The 14,534-nt window shown below is 55.6% G+C and overlaps 1 protein-coding gene across 1 annotated transcript in view; it reads left to right on the plus strand.

Moving 5' to 3' along the window:
* Positions 1-14,534, plus strand: part of FGF18 (fibroblast growth factor 18) — a 35,772-nt gene that overhangs the window by 2,578 nt on the left and 18,660 nt on the right. The window contains exon 3 of the mRNA XM_006053701.4: positions 12,669-12,849. Coding sequence (XP_006053763.1) covers positions 12,669-12,849 — 181 coding nt within the window. The remainder of the gene's footprint in view (positions 1-12,668; positions 12,850-14,534) is intronic.

The raw sequence follows: 14,534 nt of genomic DNA on the forward strand, positions 1-14,534 counted from the left end.
GGCCAAGATGGAGTGGTCCTAGAGGTGAAGTTGAGGGGTGGGTCCCCCACAGGAGTCTGCAGGAGTCTGGAGTCTGCTCCCCACTGCAGTGTTGGGCCACCACCCAGAGAGCAGCTATTTCCTGGACAGTGGGCATTTGGAGGGTGGTTGTGAGTGTACCCTTGGTGAGCAGGGCCCAGTGAGGCTCCCCGCATGGTGGGAAGGCTCAGGAATCTGCCACCCTGTGGATGGGCCTGAACCCCAGCTCCATCTTTCCCTATACATGGACCTTTGTGAGACTTAGTTTTATCGTGGGGGGCCCTGAGGATGAGGTGGCCTATGATAAGGTGTGGAAGAGGTTTTGCAAATTCTCATCATCCAGCAGGGCACGTGGCTCTGTCGGAAACTCTATATACCTAACGCCCTTCCCTCCCAGCGCTAGTGTTTTGGAGAACTGGTCCAGTCTTAGCAATGGAGTTTCTGGGCTCCTGCCTCTTCCCATCTATTAGCCACCAAGCCCCCAGCAGGCCCCCTGCCCCCAGCCACATTTCCGTGAGCACAGTCAATGCCAGACACTGCCCCCACCCCACGACGTGGTGAGCCCCACCCTCCCCCACCGGCAACCCCCAGGAGCTAGAAGCTGGGAATTTAATAAAATCCTTTCTCCACACGACTTGGGACACCGTGGATAGCTCAAATCGGAAGAATTTTAAAAATTTCCAAGGGGCGCAAGCGGCGTGACCAGTAAATTGCTTTTCTGCACTTGGCTGAGCGCTGACAATGACACCGGGCTGGGCCTTTCACGCAGCTCGGCTGGCACCTGCCTGACATTGTTCCTGCCGCAGGGCTCCTCTAGGTCCTGGCCTTCCCCAGACAGGCCGTGAGGCCGGAGCCCCCGGTCCCGCCTCCCACAGCGCTGCTTCCTCCCTCGCCACGCTCGTTCAAGTCTGGAAGTGTCCTTCCAGGCCTTGGCCTGACCACCCCTACACCTGGCCTCCTCAGTGCGGTTTAGAAGCTTTCTTCCAGTTCACTAGGATGGTGAAGCCAGAGACAGAGTCCTCTGGGACTTCGAAAGAATGGACAGCAGTCCTGTTGGGTTGCACTTTCAATTTCTCAAGAAGCAGCCTCATGCATCCATTCGTCTGACCAGTCAGGTGTCCCTTCCTCACATGTTGGCTGCAAGCCTGGTTCTTGCTGGCCCTGGAGCAAGGCCAGTAGCTTCCTGGCCTCATGGAGCCCCTGGTCTAGAGAGGGAGTGTACCAGATTCACAGGAGCTCCTTCAGCGCCCTCCTTTCCAGGATGTGAAGTGCTGAGAGTCAGGGAGTGGCCTCCTGGCTGACCGAGGGGGAAACCAAGGTGGGGGAGAAATGACCTGCCTTTGTTGAGCAAGTTTTGCTTGTAAGCATTTCCAAGTGGCTCTTGCGTCAGAAAGTTTGTTTCATTCTTGCTACCATGTGACAAGGGAGACCAAAGTAGGTGAGGATGATATTCCCATCTCCCAGATGGAGAAACTGAGGCCCAGAGTGGGGAAGCAGTTTGTTCAAGGCCACGGCTGAGCTTCAACTCTCTGAAATCAGGATCTTGTATTCTTTCCAGCATACCAGGCAGACTTTTCGAGAAATACTGAAAGAATACTGATGGGGACACTGAGTCTCCAGAGACATGCTAGGGGTCCTTAATGAGAGATCTGGTGATGGGTTGGATCTCCATGATAGGATCCCTGTAGTTGGGATCAGAGCTGGTGGGGGCCTGGGGGCTGTCTGTGGTTGAGGGCATCTGATCTGGTGTCTTCAGGCCCTGTTTGTCCTGGAATGTTCTGGTCTGAAAGGGTTTCCAAGCTAGAGGTGGGAGTTTTGTAGGGGGCACAGGCTGGTGGGTTCAGCCCTTTCCCCGCATGGAAGGGGAGAGGGGCACCCTGCCAGCCTTCCTGCAGCCCAGGAGTGTCACCTGCTCTGAGGCAAGGAGGTGGATTTTTTAAATTTCCTGTGGTTGGCACCGCCAGGGTCCAGCAAGCTCTGGGTAGCATGTCAGGGCCACAGCATTGCCTCTTCCCCGCCCTGGAGACTGTGAGGGCCCAGTGGGGCCCCAGAAGGAGGTGGGGGGGACAGGGAGGAGACTTCCTGCCCTCAGCTGGTCCTGATCAGAGACGTTCTTGGTGTGGGGAAGCAGGGTGCAGGCACGTCAGGCTGACACCTGACTGGGAGCTCCCGACAAAGTGCTACAGACTCGTTACGTGAAGGACGGTTTCCCACAGCACCTAGGCTGTGCCTCACAGGCAGCCTGAGATTAGGAATTCTCAGATGAAGGGAGTGAGGCTCAGGGGCATGAAGTAACCTGCCCTCGGTTGCATGGCAGGAGAGTGAGGCAGAGTGGGATTCACCTCTAACTTGGCCACTCTAGGACCCAGGCTTATGAAGCAGCACTTTAGAGGCTCCGAGTCTGCCGGGTTCAGAGCCTTGTCTTTGCTGTGTGCTCTTGGGCAAGTTACTTAACCTCTCTGGGTCTCAGCTTTTGCGTGGATAAAATGGGAAGGAAACAACCAGTAAAACAGTTCCTCCTCCCTGAGGATGTGGAGCAGTGGGTAGTGCAGAGCCCAGGGCTCTGAAATCTTAGCTGCATTTCAAAACTTTGCTCTGGGAGGACTCCCTCCACAGCCCTGTGAGTGGTGTAAGCTCCACTTGCCCACGTCACTCTAGCTCCTGGTGACTGGGGAGAAGGAAGGGGTTGATTGTTTTCTTTCTGAGGGCAGGAGTTGTCTGATGGACATCTGTGTGCTCCCTATCTTGTGCTGGGTTGCGCTTGCCCCTCACTCACAGGAACCCGTGGCCAAGCACTTAGGGGAGAGTAACGCCACGGGCCCTGCCAGTGAGGCTGAGGAGAGCCACCGGGCATCAGGCAGGGCCGGGGCCTGCTGTTGGCTCCTTGGGTCTGAGCACTGGGATTTGTTTGGGAACATCGAAGGGTAAGCGGGCCCTCAGGCTTTAGGCAGACTTGCTGATTGTGGCTGGGACGTGACTGGCTTTTGTTTGCTCTGACATCCAAATGGCATAAGGCCTCAAGTCCATTTAAAATACTGCTTTGCTGAGGATGGGGCCAGAGAAAAGCCCCCCATGGGCCACAGAGCAGAAACATGCTGAGGATGCTTGGATTGCAGTCCTGGCTCCATCCCTGGCTCTCTGGGGGACCTCCCTCACTGTGCCTCAGTTTATCCACCTGGGTGTCAGTGAAGTGAGCTAGGCAGCTTCTGTGAAGCTTGAATATGTGGGCCTTGACATAGGAGAAGTCTTGGTTTGAATCCTATCTGTGCTGCTGAGCAGCTGTTTGGCGAATTTCTTAGCCTTCCACCCTTGGCACTCAGTTTTCGCCATCTGTGTAATGGAGCCGTGGAAGGTGCCTGCTTCTTAAGGGTCATGGTGAGGAGGACTAACTAGGACAGTGCACACAGAGCAGCTACACTCAGTGAATAACTGAGTCATTGTAATTGTTCCGTGGATTATATGCTCTGTGTGTGCTGACAGGCTGCACAGTGCTGGAGAAAGCCAGAAGGACCTGCTCCTTGCATCGGCGATATCAGGCCCCCTCTTGTTTAGGTCTGAATTGTATCCTCACCGCATCACTCACTGGAGGCTCTTATCGCCTCATCAGTTGAGAAATAGGAATAGTAATACCACTCCTTGGGAATAGTCATTGAAGCCATACCATGAACCTGATATGCAGTGGGCATTCAATTATGGTGCTTCTCATTAGCAATCATGGCTGACCCTGGACTGGGTTTTGAGCAGGATGAAGAAGATATCTAAGGCTTCAGCATTTTTCCTGAACGTTCTCTGTGAAGAGATGGCAGGTGCTTTGGGCAGAGTGGCTTTTTACCACTCTCGCCGTCCCACCTCTGCCCCAGACCCCCTTCGCTCTTTGTCACTGCTCTGTGACCCAGTGCATTCTCTGCTGGGGCTCACAGGGATGAATAGGAGCTCAGGCTCTGGACTCAACCTACCTGGGTCATACCCCACCTTGGCCACTTGGAAGCTGCATGATTGAGGGAATTCTTGGCTTCTTTGTGGCTCAGCTTTAATATGAGCATCAGGGTGGGAGCCCCCCCTGGGGTTGCTGTCAGATGCATTGTGGTCCCCTGGGGGAAGTTCTTGCTGCAGCACCGGGCTCATTGCCAGCACTCAGTGACTACGAGCTGCGGTGATGCATTTGGTGTGCCCCGAGTCCTGTCTGTCCGCCAGCCCCTGGTTCCTGAAGGCAGAGGAGGCCTGGCACAGACCGACCGTGTGGCACTAAGTCAGGTCAGCGAGTAGAGGGCTGTGGGGAGCAGCTTCCCTGAGGGCCGGGCACCTGGATTGAATCCCCTCAACCCTGTACCAGCTGGGGGCCACAGGGTATTCAGGACCTGTCCCAACACTCAGGGACTTGAGCGAAATCTGTGCAGAGGGTGTTCTGATGAAGGGCCTTGAAACTAGACTCAGGGTAAAGGGATGATCTGGGCAGGGAAGGAATTCCATTTGAATCTTGAAAAAAGAACAAGCTGGGTAAAGAGTCTGAGCCTGCCTCTGTGTGTGTGTGTGTGTGTGTGTGTGTGTGTGTGTGTGTATGCATCCGTGTGCACACAGAAAAGCCTTTGCAGGTACATGGAACATTTCTGCAAGGGGCAGGGAACAGCCTGCTGTGCTCAGGGGACTCCACACTGGTTGGAGTGGCTGGTGCATCAAGTTCAGGAATGGGGGTGATGTAAAAGGCCATGATGGGCCTTGAATGCCGGAATAAAGGGCTTATTTATTACCTCTTTGACATGCAGAACCATTCTCCCCACCCAAGGGCTTCCAGGAAAAGGGACTGGAAGGAATGAGAAAGGGAGGAAAGAAGAGAGCGTGGGTCCGTAGGAGTCCTGCCCCCTCCCACAAGCTGGCTCCAGGGTTGACTGGCTGCGGCACCCATATTGATGATCTGTACAGAAAGGCTGATGTATGGGGAGGAGGCGCCCCCGGTCAGCGCCTTGGGTGGCAGCACCCCCTCCCGTGGTGATGCTCAGCCCTGCCAATCAATACATTGACAACCCCGGGAGCTTAATGGACAGGCTGGGGGTGGGGAAGTACCCTTTGGAGGGTCACTCTGTCCTGACTGGGATGGATGTGGTGAGTGTGACGGCAGAGAGGGAGGAGCCTGGAGCTGCAGGGTGGGTGGGGCCTGGGTCTGAGTGAGCCACGCTCAGCTTCAGGGGTGGTCCGGCCTTTCTCCTCCCCTTCCTGTCCAGGGGTGGCCACCTGGGGAACCTGGTGGGCTCTGAAGCCAGAGACAGGCCCTGGTCTTGGCGCATCCGTGTTGGTCCACCTTGGGCAGATCCCTTGGCCTCTCTGTGTCTCCCTGCATCATGGGGATGGTGATGGCGTTAACCTGCTCAGGTCCTGTGAGCAGTGAGGAAGCGGGACCTGCAAAGTGCTTAGCTCAGGCCCTGGCCCTGGGCACATGCCCACTAGGTGGGTGCCAGCATTAGCTTCGCTCTCAAGGACAACAGTAATCCACAGAGCTCTATGACTGGCATCAGATCCTGGGCAGGAGACCAGGCTTGCTCTCGAGGAAGAGTTTGGGAGCTGCCTTTCAGCTTGGAGAGGGTGCTGACTCTACCAGGGACCACTCCTGGAGGGGAGTGCAGGTCTCGGGGTTGAATCCAGAATTTGGAGAAGCTCTGAGAGCCCTCGGCATGGCCGGCCCTACGCTGCTCCTAGAGCAGGAGGCAGGCGGTGGTGGAGTGTGGCCGGAAGTCTGGGGGCTGCCTCTCCTGGGACCGGGGAGACCCTCCCTTTCTGGGCAGGCTGCCTGGAGACAGGGGCACGGGTTTTGTGAGGCCTCAGGAATGGGGACCTGGGCGGGAGGGGGCAGTCTGAGCCCATCCTCCTCTCTTAGGTAGGATGGGGAGCTCAAGGCCTTCGGTGCTTTCATGTTTAATCCTCCACCTCAGTCCCTGCCTCACTGGCTTGTGGCCAGAGTCAACTGCTTTCCTGAATGGGGGAGAGGTGGGTGACAGAGAGAAGGGAAAAGCAGAGAGAAGCAGGCCAGGCTGAAGAGGAGGGGAGCGTGCATCCTAAGCTGAGCTGGATCCAAATCTTGATCCTTTTTTGCACCAATTCTGTGCAATGTAACCTATCTGAGCCTCAGTTTCCTAATCTGGGAAATGGGGATAATGATCATACCAACTCATAGGGCTGCTCTGGGGACAACATGAGATAATTTACTTAAAGTTGTTCTTAGCACAGAGGACATGCTCCATAAGTTGTGGCTGTTTAGACAAAAGAAAAAGAAAAAAGGTACCTAATGATTACTGATGTTTTTCTGAGATAAATAATTATAAGCAGTCTCATTCTGCTGATGAGAAAACTGAGGGTTAAAGAAATGGAATAAGTTGGTGACTTGTGATGGAGCCAGGTCACACTTGAGGTCAGTGAGTGTTAGTTTCCTTGGTGAACATGTATGGTGTGGGTGTCCAGATGTCACGTGTGTATATAGGAGATGTGGCCGATGTGGGTGGGAAGTGGGCCCAGGAAAAAATAGGACATTCCTGCAAACATGCCTTCAGAGCCATGAGGGATTGGGGAGATGGAAACCCAGAAGCTGGCCTGGCGTGGGGGGCTCACCCCAACATCTGTTCACGCATGTTACTTTCCCTCCAAGGTGCCTAAGGGAGGAGGCGTGGAAGGTGGGTGGGGGCTGGATGGTGTGGGTGCTGTGCTATGGGTAGGGGGAGCCAGGTGGATTCTGGAATAGGGGGGCCCCCCGCCGTGAGACTGCAGGCACAGATAGCAAGCTCTGTTCCACCAAGCACCACTGTGTCCATGCCAGGTTCTGGGGCACAGCCGCGGGGGGACAATTGAACCCATTTGGCCATTGCTGCCCCATGCAATTCTTGGGTCTGGGCGTGAGTATTCCCATCAGAGCCCAAGCCCTCAGGTGACGGAGGGGGCCCCCAGGAGGCAATCATGGTCTTGGTCAGGCTTCAGGGAGACCCCCACCGCAGGCTCCCCTGTTGTGGGAAAAGCTGCCTTGACCCAGAAGGCAGGTATGTGGTGGGCGGGAGAAGGAGAGCCTCTTGTAAGGCACCGATCTCTGCCCCAGGAGACCCCTGCCTGTCCAGCCCTGCTCACCTCGTGAGAGCTGTGGCCTTTTGATTCCTGTCACACTGCAGCCTTTCAGCACCCCTGGCGGTTATGCACCTGGACAGGTGTTAGCCAGACAGAGAGCAGCTCGGCCTGCTCTAGGAAGGCCTGGAAGATGGGCCCCCCTTGGGCGGTGAGGCCAAGTAGCAGGAAAGGGGAGGGAGAGGACGCTCCTGAGCGATGCTGCTCTGCTGAGCTCCCAGGGAGACCCAGAGAGGTGGACAGGTGCTGGGCCCTCCTCCACAGGAGGCTGAAGAAGTGTGATGAGGTACCGTGTCTTGAGGTCTTCTTAGCAGAGAGCCTGGAACAGAGGAGAGCTTAGCAATTGATGGCTTCAAAAACCCTCTCTTGGCACTCAGCTCATTTGGTTAGTAAGTGGTGGGCTGATTTTGGCTGCCAGGACCCCCTCGTCCTAGCCGCAGTTGTATGGCAAACGTTTGCCAGGTGCAGAGGTGGAGATTCAGCGGTACACCAGGTAAACTGGACTCTGGGGACAATGAACACTGCGTTACAGTAGTGCCCACAGGCTATAACCCAACCTGAGGCCAGAGGAGAGGAAACAGGTGCCTTCCAGAGGAGGTACCTGAGGGCAGGGGCCAGCCAGGCAGAGGGGACCGGGTGCCTTTTTTTTTTTTTAACTTGTTATTTTGTATTGTAGACCCAGGTGGCACAGCAGTAGAGAATCTGCCTGCAATGCAGGAGACACGGGTTGGATCCATGGGTCGGGAAGATCCTCTGGAAAAGGAAATGGCAACCCTCTCTAGTATTCTTGCCTGGAGAATCCCACGGACAGAAGAGCCTGGTGGGCTACAGTCCATGGGATCGCGAAAGAGTCGGACATGACTGAGTGCACACGCAAGGCTTTATCCAGGGCTTTTGTTTTGTGTTGGAGTGTATCTGATAGACAGCGCTGTGATAGTTTCGGGTGGACAGCAAAGGGACTCGGCCATGAAGGATCTGGCCCGTGCAAAGACCTGCAGTCCCCAGAGGTCCCGCCCAGGAAGCCCAGGGTGCTCCCCGCCTTTCCAAACGGACGGACTCCATGTCGGAGGCCACCCGGTGACCTCCCTCGGGATTGACCTGGCCCCAGAGTGCAGTGCAAATGGTGGGAGCTGGGCAAGATGGATTGTCCCTACACCCTGGGAATGGCCCCCGCATAGCCTTGCTGACCCTGGGTCACCTGGCCGCCTCTGCCCAGTGGGCCAGGAGGAAAATCATTAACTGGAGGCTGCTTCCGGGCGGGACAGCGCCCCTCAGGGACTGGGGGTGAGGAGATTGGTTTGACCTCTGGTCAATAAGGTCTCCTGTGAGCAGGAGGAGATCTGGAGAAGAGGGGAGGAGGCCTGGCCCTGGGGGAGGGGACAGGGCCGGCCCACCTTGGAACGTCATTCCGCAGGCCCCTCAGGTGTGGGCCTCGGGGGCACGCAAGCTCTGTCCTCCCTGAGCACCAGGGTGTCACAGGAATCGGGTCCCAGGTATGAGACCTGGCTCTGAATGGGCTGGCCACTGAAGGTCGTGCAAGTGAAACGTGTGCACGCTTGGTGTGCCGGGGAACAGGCCCTGCGCCCCTGGGCAGTGCAGTTCAGAGCAACCAACTCAGGTTTTCTGAGCCTTGGTTTCCACATGTGCTAAATGGGGTGATAAGCATTCCCGTGTCCTAGGGCTGAAGGGACGATCAAAAGCACTGACATCTTCCTGGACTGTCATCTGAGCAGCTAAAGTGCCTTGTCCCTAAGAACGTGAGAGTGTGACCTTCTTGTGTCATGGGGAGGCTTCTGTCTGCGGGGTTTCACCAAGAGCCTCTTGAAGGTATCCCTGGTATCCTCCCAGTAGTTTTTTTATTCTAATATCTATTTCTTGGGCTATGCTGGGTCTTAATTGTGGCACAGGTGATCTTTGGTCTTCATCGCAGCATATGGCATCTTTAGTTACGGCTTGTGGGGCCTAGTTCCCTGAGCAGGGATCAAACTCAGGCCTCCTGTATTGGGAGCATGAGTCTCAGCCACTAGACCACCAGGGAGGCCCCCCTCAGTAATTATCTATGCCTGCTGAACACTTGACTCTGTACCAGGCAACTGTTCTAAGACTGTGTGTATAATATTCATGGCAGCCCACGAGGTGGGTATCATTGGCACCTCTCAGTAACTTGCCTGGGGACCCTTAGCCCAGGAGTGGCTAGCCCTGGGTTTTGAACCTGGGTCCTGCTCCCGACGGCACTTGGTGGGGCAGGCGGGGCCCAGTAAGGGGGAGCTGAAAGCAGCACTCTGGGGACCGTACAACTTGGGGCTACCTCTGCCAAGGCCTGCTCTGTGCCTGTGTTGGTCCAGCTTCAGAGCCTCAGTGTCCTCACGTGTCATGTGGGATAGTGTTTCCACCATAAGGATGATAGTGAAGGTTAAATGACGTGGTCCAGCTGAAGTGCCTGTGAGGCTCAGGCTGGGGTGGGAGGACGCGTACAGGTCAGCCAGGGCACAGAGACCTTGGCTTGGGCATGAGCAAGTAAGTGTGTTAGTCACTCAGTCATGTCTGACTCTTTGTGACCCTGTGGAATGTAGCCCACAGAACTCCTCTGTCCATGGAATTCTCCAGGCAAGAATACTGGAGTGGGTAGCCATTCCCTTCTCCAGGCATCTTCCTGACTCAGCGATTGAACCCAGGTCTCCTGCATTGCAGACAAATTCTTTACCATCTGAGCCACCTGGGAAGCCTGGGCTGGGGTGTAGAAATAAGGAAAACACAGCTCCTGCCCTGAGGAGCTCCACAGCTGAGGACATGCTCACGCAGTCCTGACTCCAAGAGCTCTTCCATGGGCTGAATGGCGTCCTGCTCACATAGGAATGGGATCCTGAAAGCCTAGCATGCCTAGAACAAACCTGGAATGCTGTCTGGACTTCAAGAATTACTCAGCTTTCTGGTTAAATGGGCTGGGACAGGCATACAATTATCAGGGCACAGGGAAATCTAGTGGCGCTAGAGGTAAAAAAAACCCTGCCTGCCAATGCAGATGTAAGAGAATGTGAGCTTGATCCCTGGGTTGGGAAAATCCCTGGAGAAGGGCATGGCAACCCATTCCAATATTCTTGCTGGGAGAATCCCGTGGACAGGGGAGCCTGATGGGCTACAGTTCATAAGGTTACAAAGAGTCGGACATGGCTGAAGTCACTTACCACGCATGCAAGGAAACCTCATTCAATGTTATGTGGGATGACAGGACCCCAGATCTTTTCAGTGTTAACTTGTTCATTCATTCATTCATTTGACAAATGTTTGAGTTTCTACTGTGCTGAGTGCTGGGGATATGGCAGCAAACAAGTCAGGGAGACAGACAAAAACCAGAGAAGTAGATGTCATGTCAGGTTGATGAATAGAAAGAAAAACGAAGCACGGTAGAGAGATGAAGAGCGGCTAAAGTGGGGGCTGCCCCAGAAGCAGTCACGGAAGTCCTGTCTCAGGCTGTGACATTTGAGCAGAGACTCCAGTGAATCAGAGGAACCAGAGGGCAAAAATCTGGGTGAGAGCAGTGAAGCAGAGGGAAGAGCAAGTGCAAAGGCCCTGAGGCACCTGTTGGGTTTTCTGTGTGGAATGCTCAGAGGCAAACTCAGGCAGCCAGTGTAACTGGGGGGACGATGGAGGTGGAAAAGTGGTCAGGGGCTCATCTTGCAGGGCCTTGAGGCCACGATGGGGACCTTTATAAAAATGTGATGGGAAGGGACTTCCCTGGCAGCCCAGTGGTTAAGGCTTTGCCTTCCAAGGCAGAGGGTGAGCGTTCCATCCCTAGTTAGGGAGCTAAGATCCTCTATGCCTCATAGCCAAAAAAATAAAAACATAAAACAGAAGCAATATTATATCAAATTCAATGAAAGGCTTTTAAAAAATGGTCCAAAAAAATAATTCTAAACTTGATGGGAAGCCCTGGAGAGTTTAGGAGAGGATTACACAAGGTGATTGGATTTGCCGGGAGATGGACTTCAGGCGGGAGAGAGTGGAAGCAGAAAGCTGGTGAGGAGGTGGGTGAAGTTGTTCAGGTCTCACCTGGACCATGTTCAGGAAAGGAAGACCGGAGAGACACTGTTGGCTTAGCCAGAGGTGGATTCCTGGAGAGTGTGGTCAGACATGAACTAAACTTCCAGTTGTTGTTTAGTTGCTAAATCGTGTCTGAGTATTTGCAACCCCATGGACCGTAGCCCACCGGGCTTCTCTGTCTATCGTATTCCTCAGGCAAGAATTCTGGAGTGGGTGGCCATTTTCTCTTCCAGAGGATCTTCCCGACCCAGGGATCGAATGCATGTCTCCTGCATTGGCAGGAGCATTCTTTACCACTGAGCCACCAGGGAAGCCTATAAAAGTGGATGGATTTTTTTATGTGTGTGTGTATGCATAGGCTATCTCTGCAAAGTATTAGTCGTTCAGTGTTGTCTGACTCTGTGACCCCATGGTCTGTCCATGGAATTCTCCAGGCAAGACTTCTGGAGTGGGTTGCCATTTGCTTCTCCTGGGGATCTTCCAGACCCAAGGATCAAACTGGGGTCTCCTGCATTGCAGGCAGATTCTGTATCATCTGAGCTAACAGGGAAGCCCTAAACTTCTAGGGTACAGGAAATTTGATGGGAGATGCTAAGCAAAAGCTTCTCTACGGGGGGTTCGGGGTAGGGCCGAGCATAAGGACCATTACAGTATGAAGAGGAGAACCCCTCCCACATCAGCTCCTGGGGGAGAAGTGGCAGTAGGGTGTAGCTCATTCATTCCTGGGAAGCAACTTGCCAGGTCTCTCTCCTTTCCCACTGGGGACCTAAACAGCAATGACATGCCCCTAATCCCTGTCCCATCTCTGTGGTGATTTTGGTACTTTTCTTCCCGTTGGCTCACTTTACCCTCACGGCCATCCTGAGTTGCAGTCAGGATGGGGGCTCTGCTCCACTCTTTTACTGGGGAGATATCTGAGGCAGAACAAACTGTGTTCTCAAGGTCACATGGGCAACTCCGGTCAATATTTCTTATTTTAATTTGGGGCTGTGGCAGAAAGAAAGCAAACTTTGCTTGCTGTCAAACAAATGTGTTTTCAAATAGACCTAGACCTGATTCTTAGGTTTGCAACTTCCTGGCTGGGCCACCTCGGACAACTTGCCTCACCTCTCTGAGCCTCAGTTGCCCCATCTATGAAATGGGGGCTAACAGGGCAACTGAGCTTCCCTGGTGGCTCAGCAATAAAGAATCCACCTGCCAACGTAGGAGACACAGGTTTGATTCCCTGGGTCAGGAAGATCCCCTGTAGAAGGAAATGGCAACCCACTCCACTATTCCTGCCTGGGAAATCCCATGGACAGAGGAGCCTGATGGGTTATAGTCCTTGGGGTTGCAAAGAGTCAGCCGTGACGGAGCGATGGAGCAACGACAACAGGGCAGTTACGAGCATGTGCCAGCGCTTGGCCCAGAGCTGGCGTCACGGAGGCCCTCGCTCTCTGCTGTGAACTGGCTCCTGCACACAGGGGTCTGGGCTTCCAGGGCGGCTCACTGTCACCCCTTTCCCCGCCCAGGTGCTGGCGGCTGAGGAGAACGTGGACTTCCGCATCCACGTGGAGAACCAGACGCGGGCTCGGGACGATGTGAGCCGCAAGCAGCTGCGGCTGTACCAGCTCTACAGCCGGACCAGCGGGAAGCACATCCAGGTCCTGGGCCGCAGGATCAGTGCCCGCGGCGAGGATGGGGACAAGTATGGTAAGTGTCGGCCCCTTCCTGTCCCACTGTGTGCACATCCTTCCTGGTTGCCGAGACCTCAGGTTCGAATCCCAGCGCTCCCAGATCCTGGCTGTGTGGTCCTGCCCCCAGTGCTGAGTCTTTCTGGGCCTCAGCTTCCTCATCTGTGGAACGGGTATGCAGTAGCACATCCCTGAGAGCCTTGTTGGGAGTAGTAACTGAAGACATGAGTAAAGCCTACTCTTGCTGGTCAATGCCCCATAGATATGAGCTGTCATGGGTGATCGTGGCTTGCCTGGGGCTGGCGTCTAACAGGTTGCTGCTGCTCCCCAAGCATCGTTCCACCTGTCCATGGCTCAGATGCTTGGGTGGGAGCCTCTGGGGAATGCTTTCTGGAGGTTTGTGGTGGTGGTGGACATCGGCCTGGTGCGAGCGTGTGTGTGCATACGTGCATATGTTTGTGAGAGTATACGTATTTGCATGGAGAGGTATGTGCGTGTGTGCTCTGTGGACTGAAGTTTGCTCTCTTATGAAACATGGGTGCTCACACCACCTGGGGCTGCCCTTGACCTGCCTTTGACCCTGGAACGACCCAGCTCCCCTGAGGTGTTCAGAAACCATCACCTGCCCCAGGCTGCCTCTGCAGGGGGCCGGAAGGAGTGACGCACCCGACTCCCTTCCGTCCACAGGCCCCCAGCCCGCAGAGATCCTCAGCTGTGAGGGAGGCACCCAAGACTCCTCCCGCCCGGCCCCTGAGCGAGTGCCGACCGCGCCCTCACCGCTTCCTACTTTCCCGGGCCCGGGTTCTGGAAGGTGTCCCAGGTCCCAGCCATGGGCCCAGGGGCTGTGGGCGGCCGCGCCTGCCAGCCTGGGCCATTCTGAGACGAGGCTCTGCCTGCCCGCCGGTCCCTGCCCATTGCAGTCAAGACATGACAACAAGACAAATAATTTCTTGGATCTCTTTATCTTGGACACCATTTATTCTCCCTGTGCCCCGGGGCAGGACTGCCCTCGTGGTGGGCCCGACTGCGGCAGCTGCGCTGTCTCTGGGGGCTGGGCCGGCTGGCCAGGCTGGGCCGGCTGGGCTCCGGCTCCTCCAGGCCAGCTGCCTCCTCCCTCTCCTGCCCCATCACTCGTTACTGCCTCGTCTCCCTCCTCTCTCTTCCCCCTGCTCCCTTTCTCGGTCTGGCTGCTTCTCCTTTCATCTGGCATCTCTGTCTCTTGAGTCCACCTGCCTCCCCCTGGCTGCTCCTGTCCATCACTCTGTCTCCCCCATCCCCACCATCTCAGGCTCTCTCCCTGCTTCCCTCCCTCTGACCAGGGTCCTCGCCCTCCTCCCCATCTCTCCCAGGCCCTCTGCTGGCCGCCTCTCTGCGGCCTGGGCTCTCTGCTCCCCCCACTCTGTGGGCGCCTGGCTGTGCTGGGCAGACCCAGGTGCTGGTTTTCCCTGGGATCTGCCGTCCAGTTGCTGCCAGGGAAGGGGCAGCTGGCTGGCTGGGGCGGGAGGGAGGTGCCCTCCCGGGGAGTCCCCGGAGTTCTCTCTGGCCCCTCCAGGCTGGGAGAGTACAGGGGGGTCAGACTCTGGTCTGAGCCATCTGTCCAGGCTCTGAGATCAGGGTCCGGAGCTCGGGAGGGAAAGGAGGTAGGCAATGGCCGGCCCCTCTCTCCAGAAGCCACTTGCCCTCTTGTTTCCTCTGCCTGAACCT

This window comes from Bubalus bubalis, chromosome 19, assembly GCF_019923935.1.
Source record: "Bubalus bubalis isolate 160015118507 breed Murrah chromosome 19, NDDB_SH_1, whole genome shotgun sequence".
In the NCBI taxonomy this organism is placed as follows: domain Eukaryota; kingdom Metazoa; phylum Chordata; class Mammalia; order Artiodactyla; family Bovidae; genus Bubalus; species Bubalus bubalis.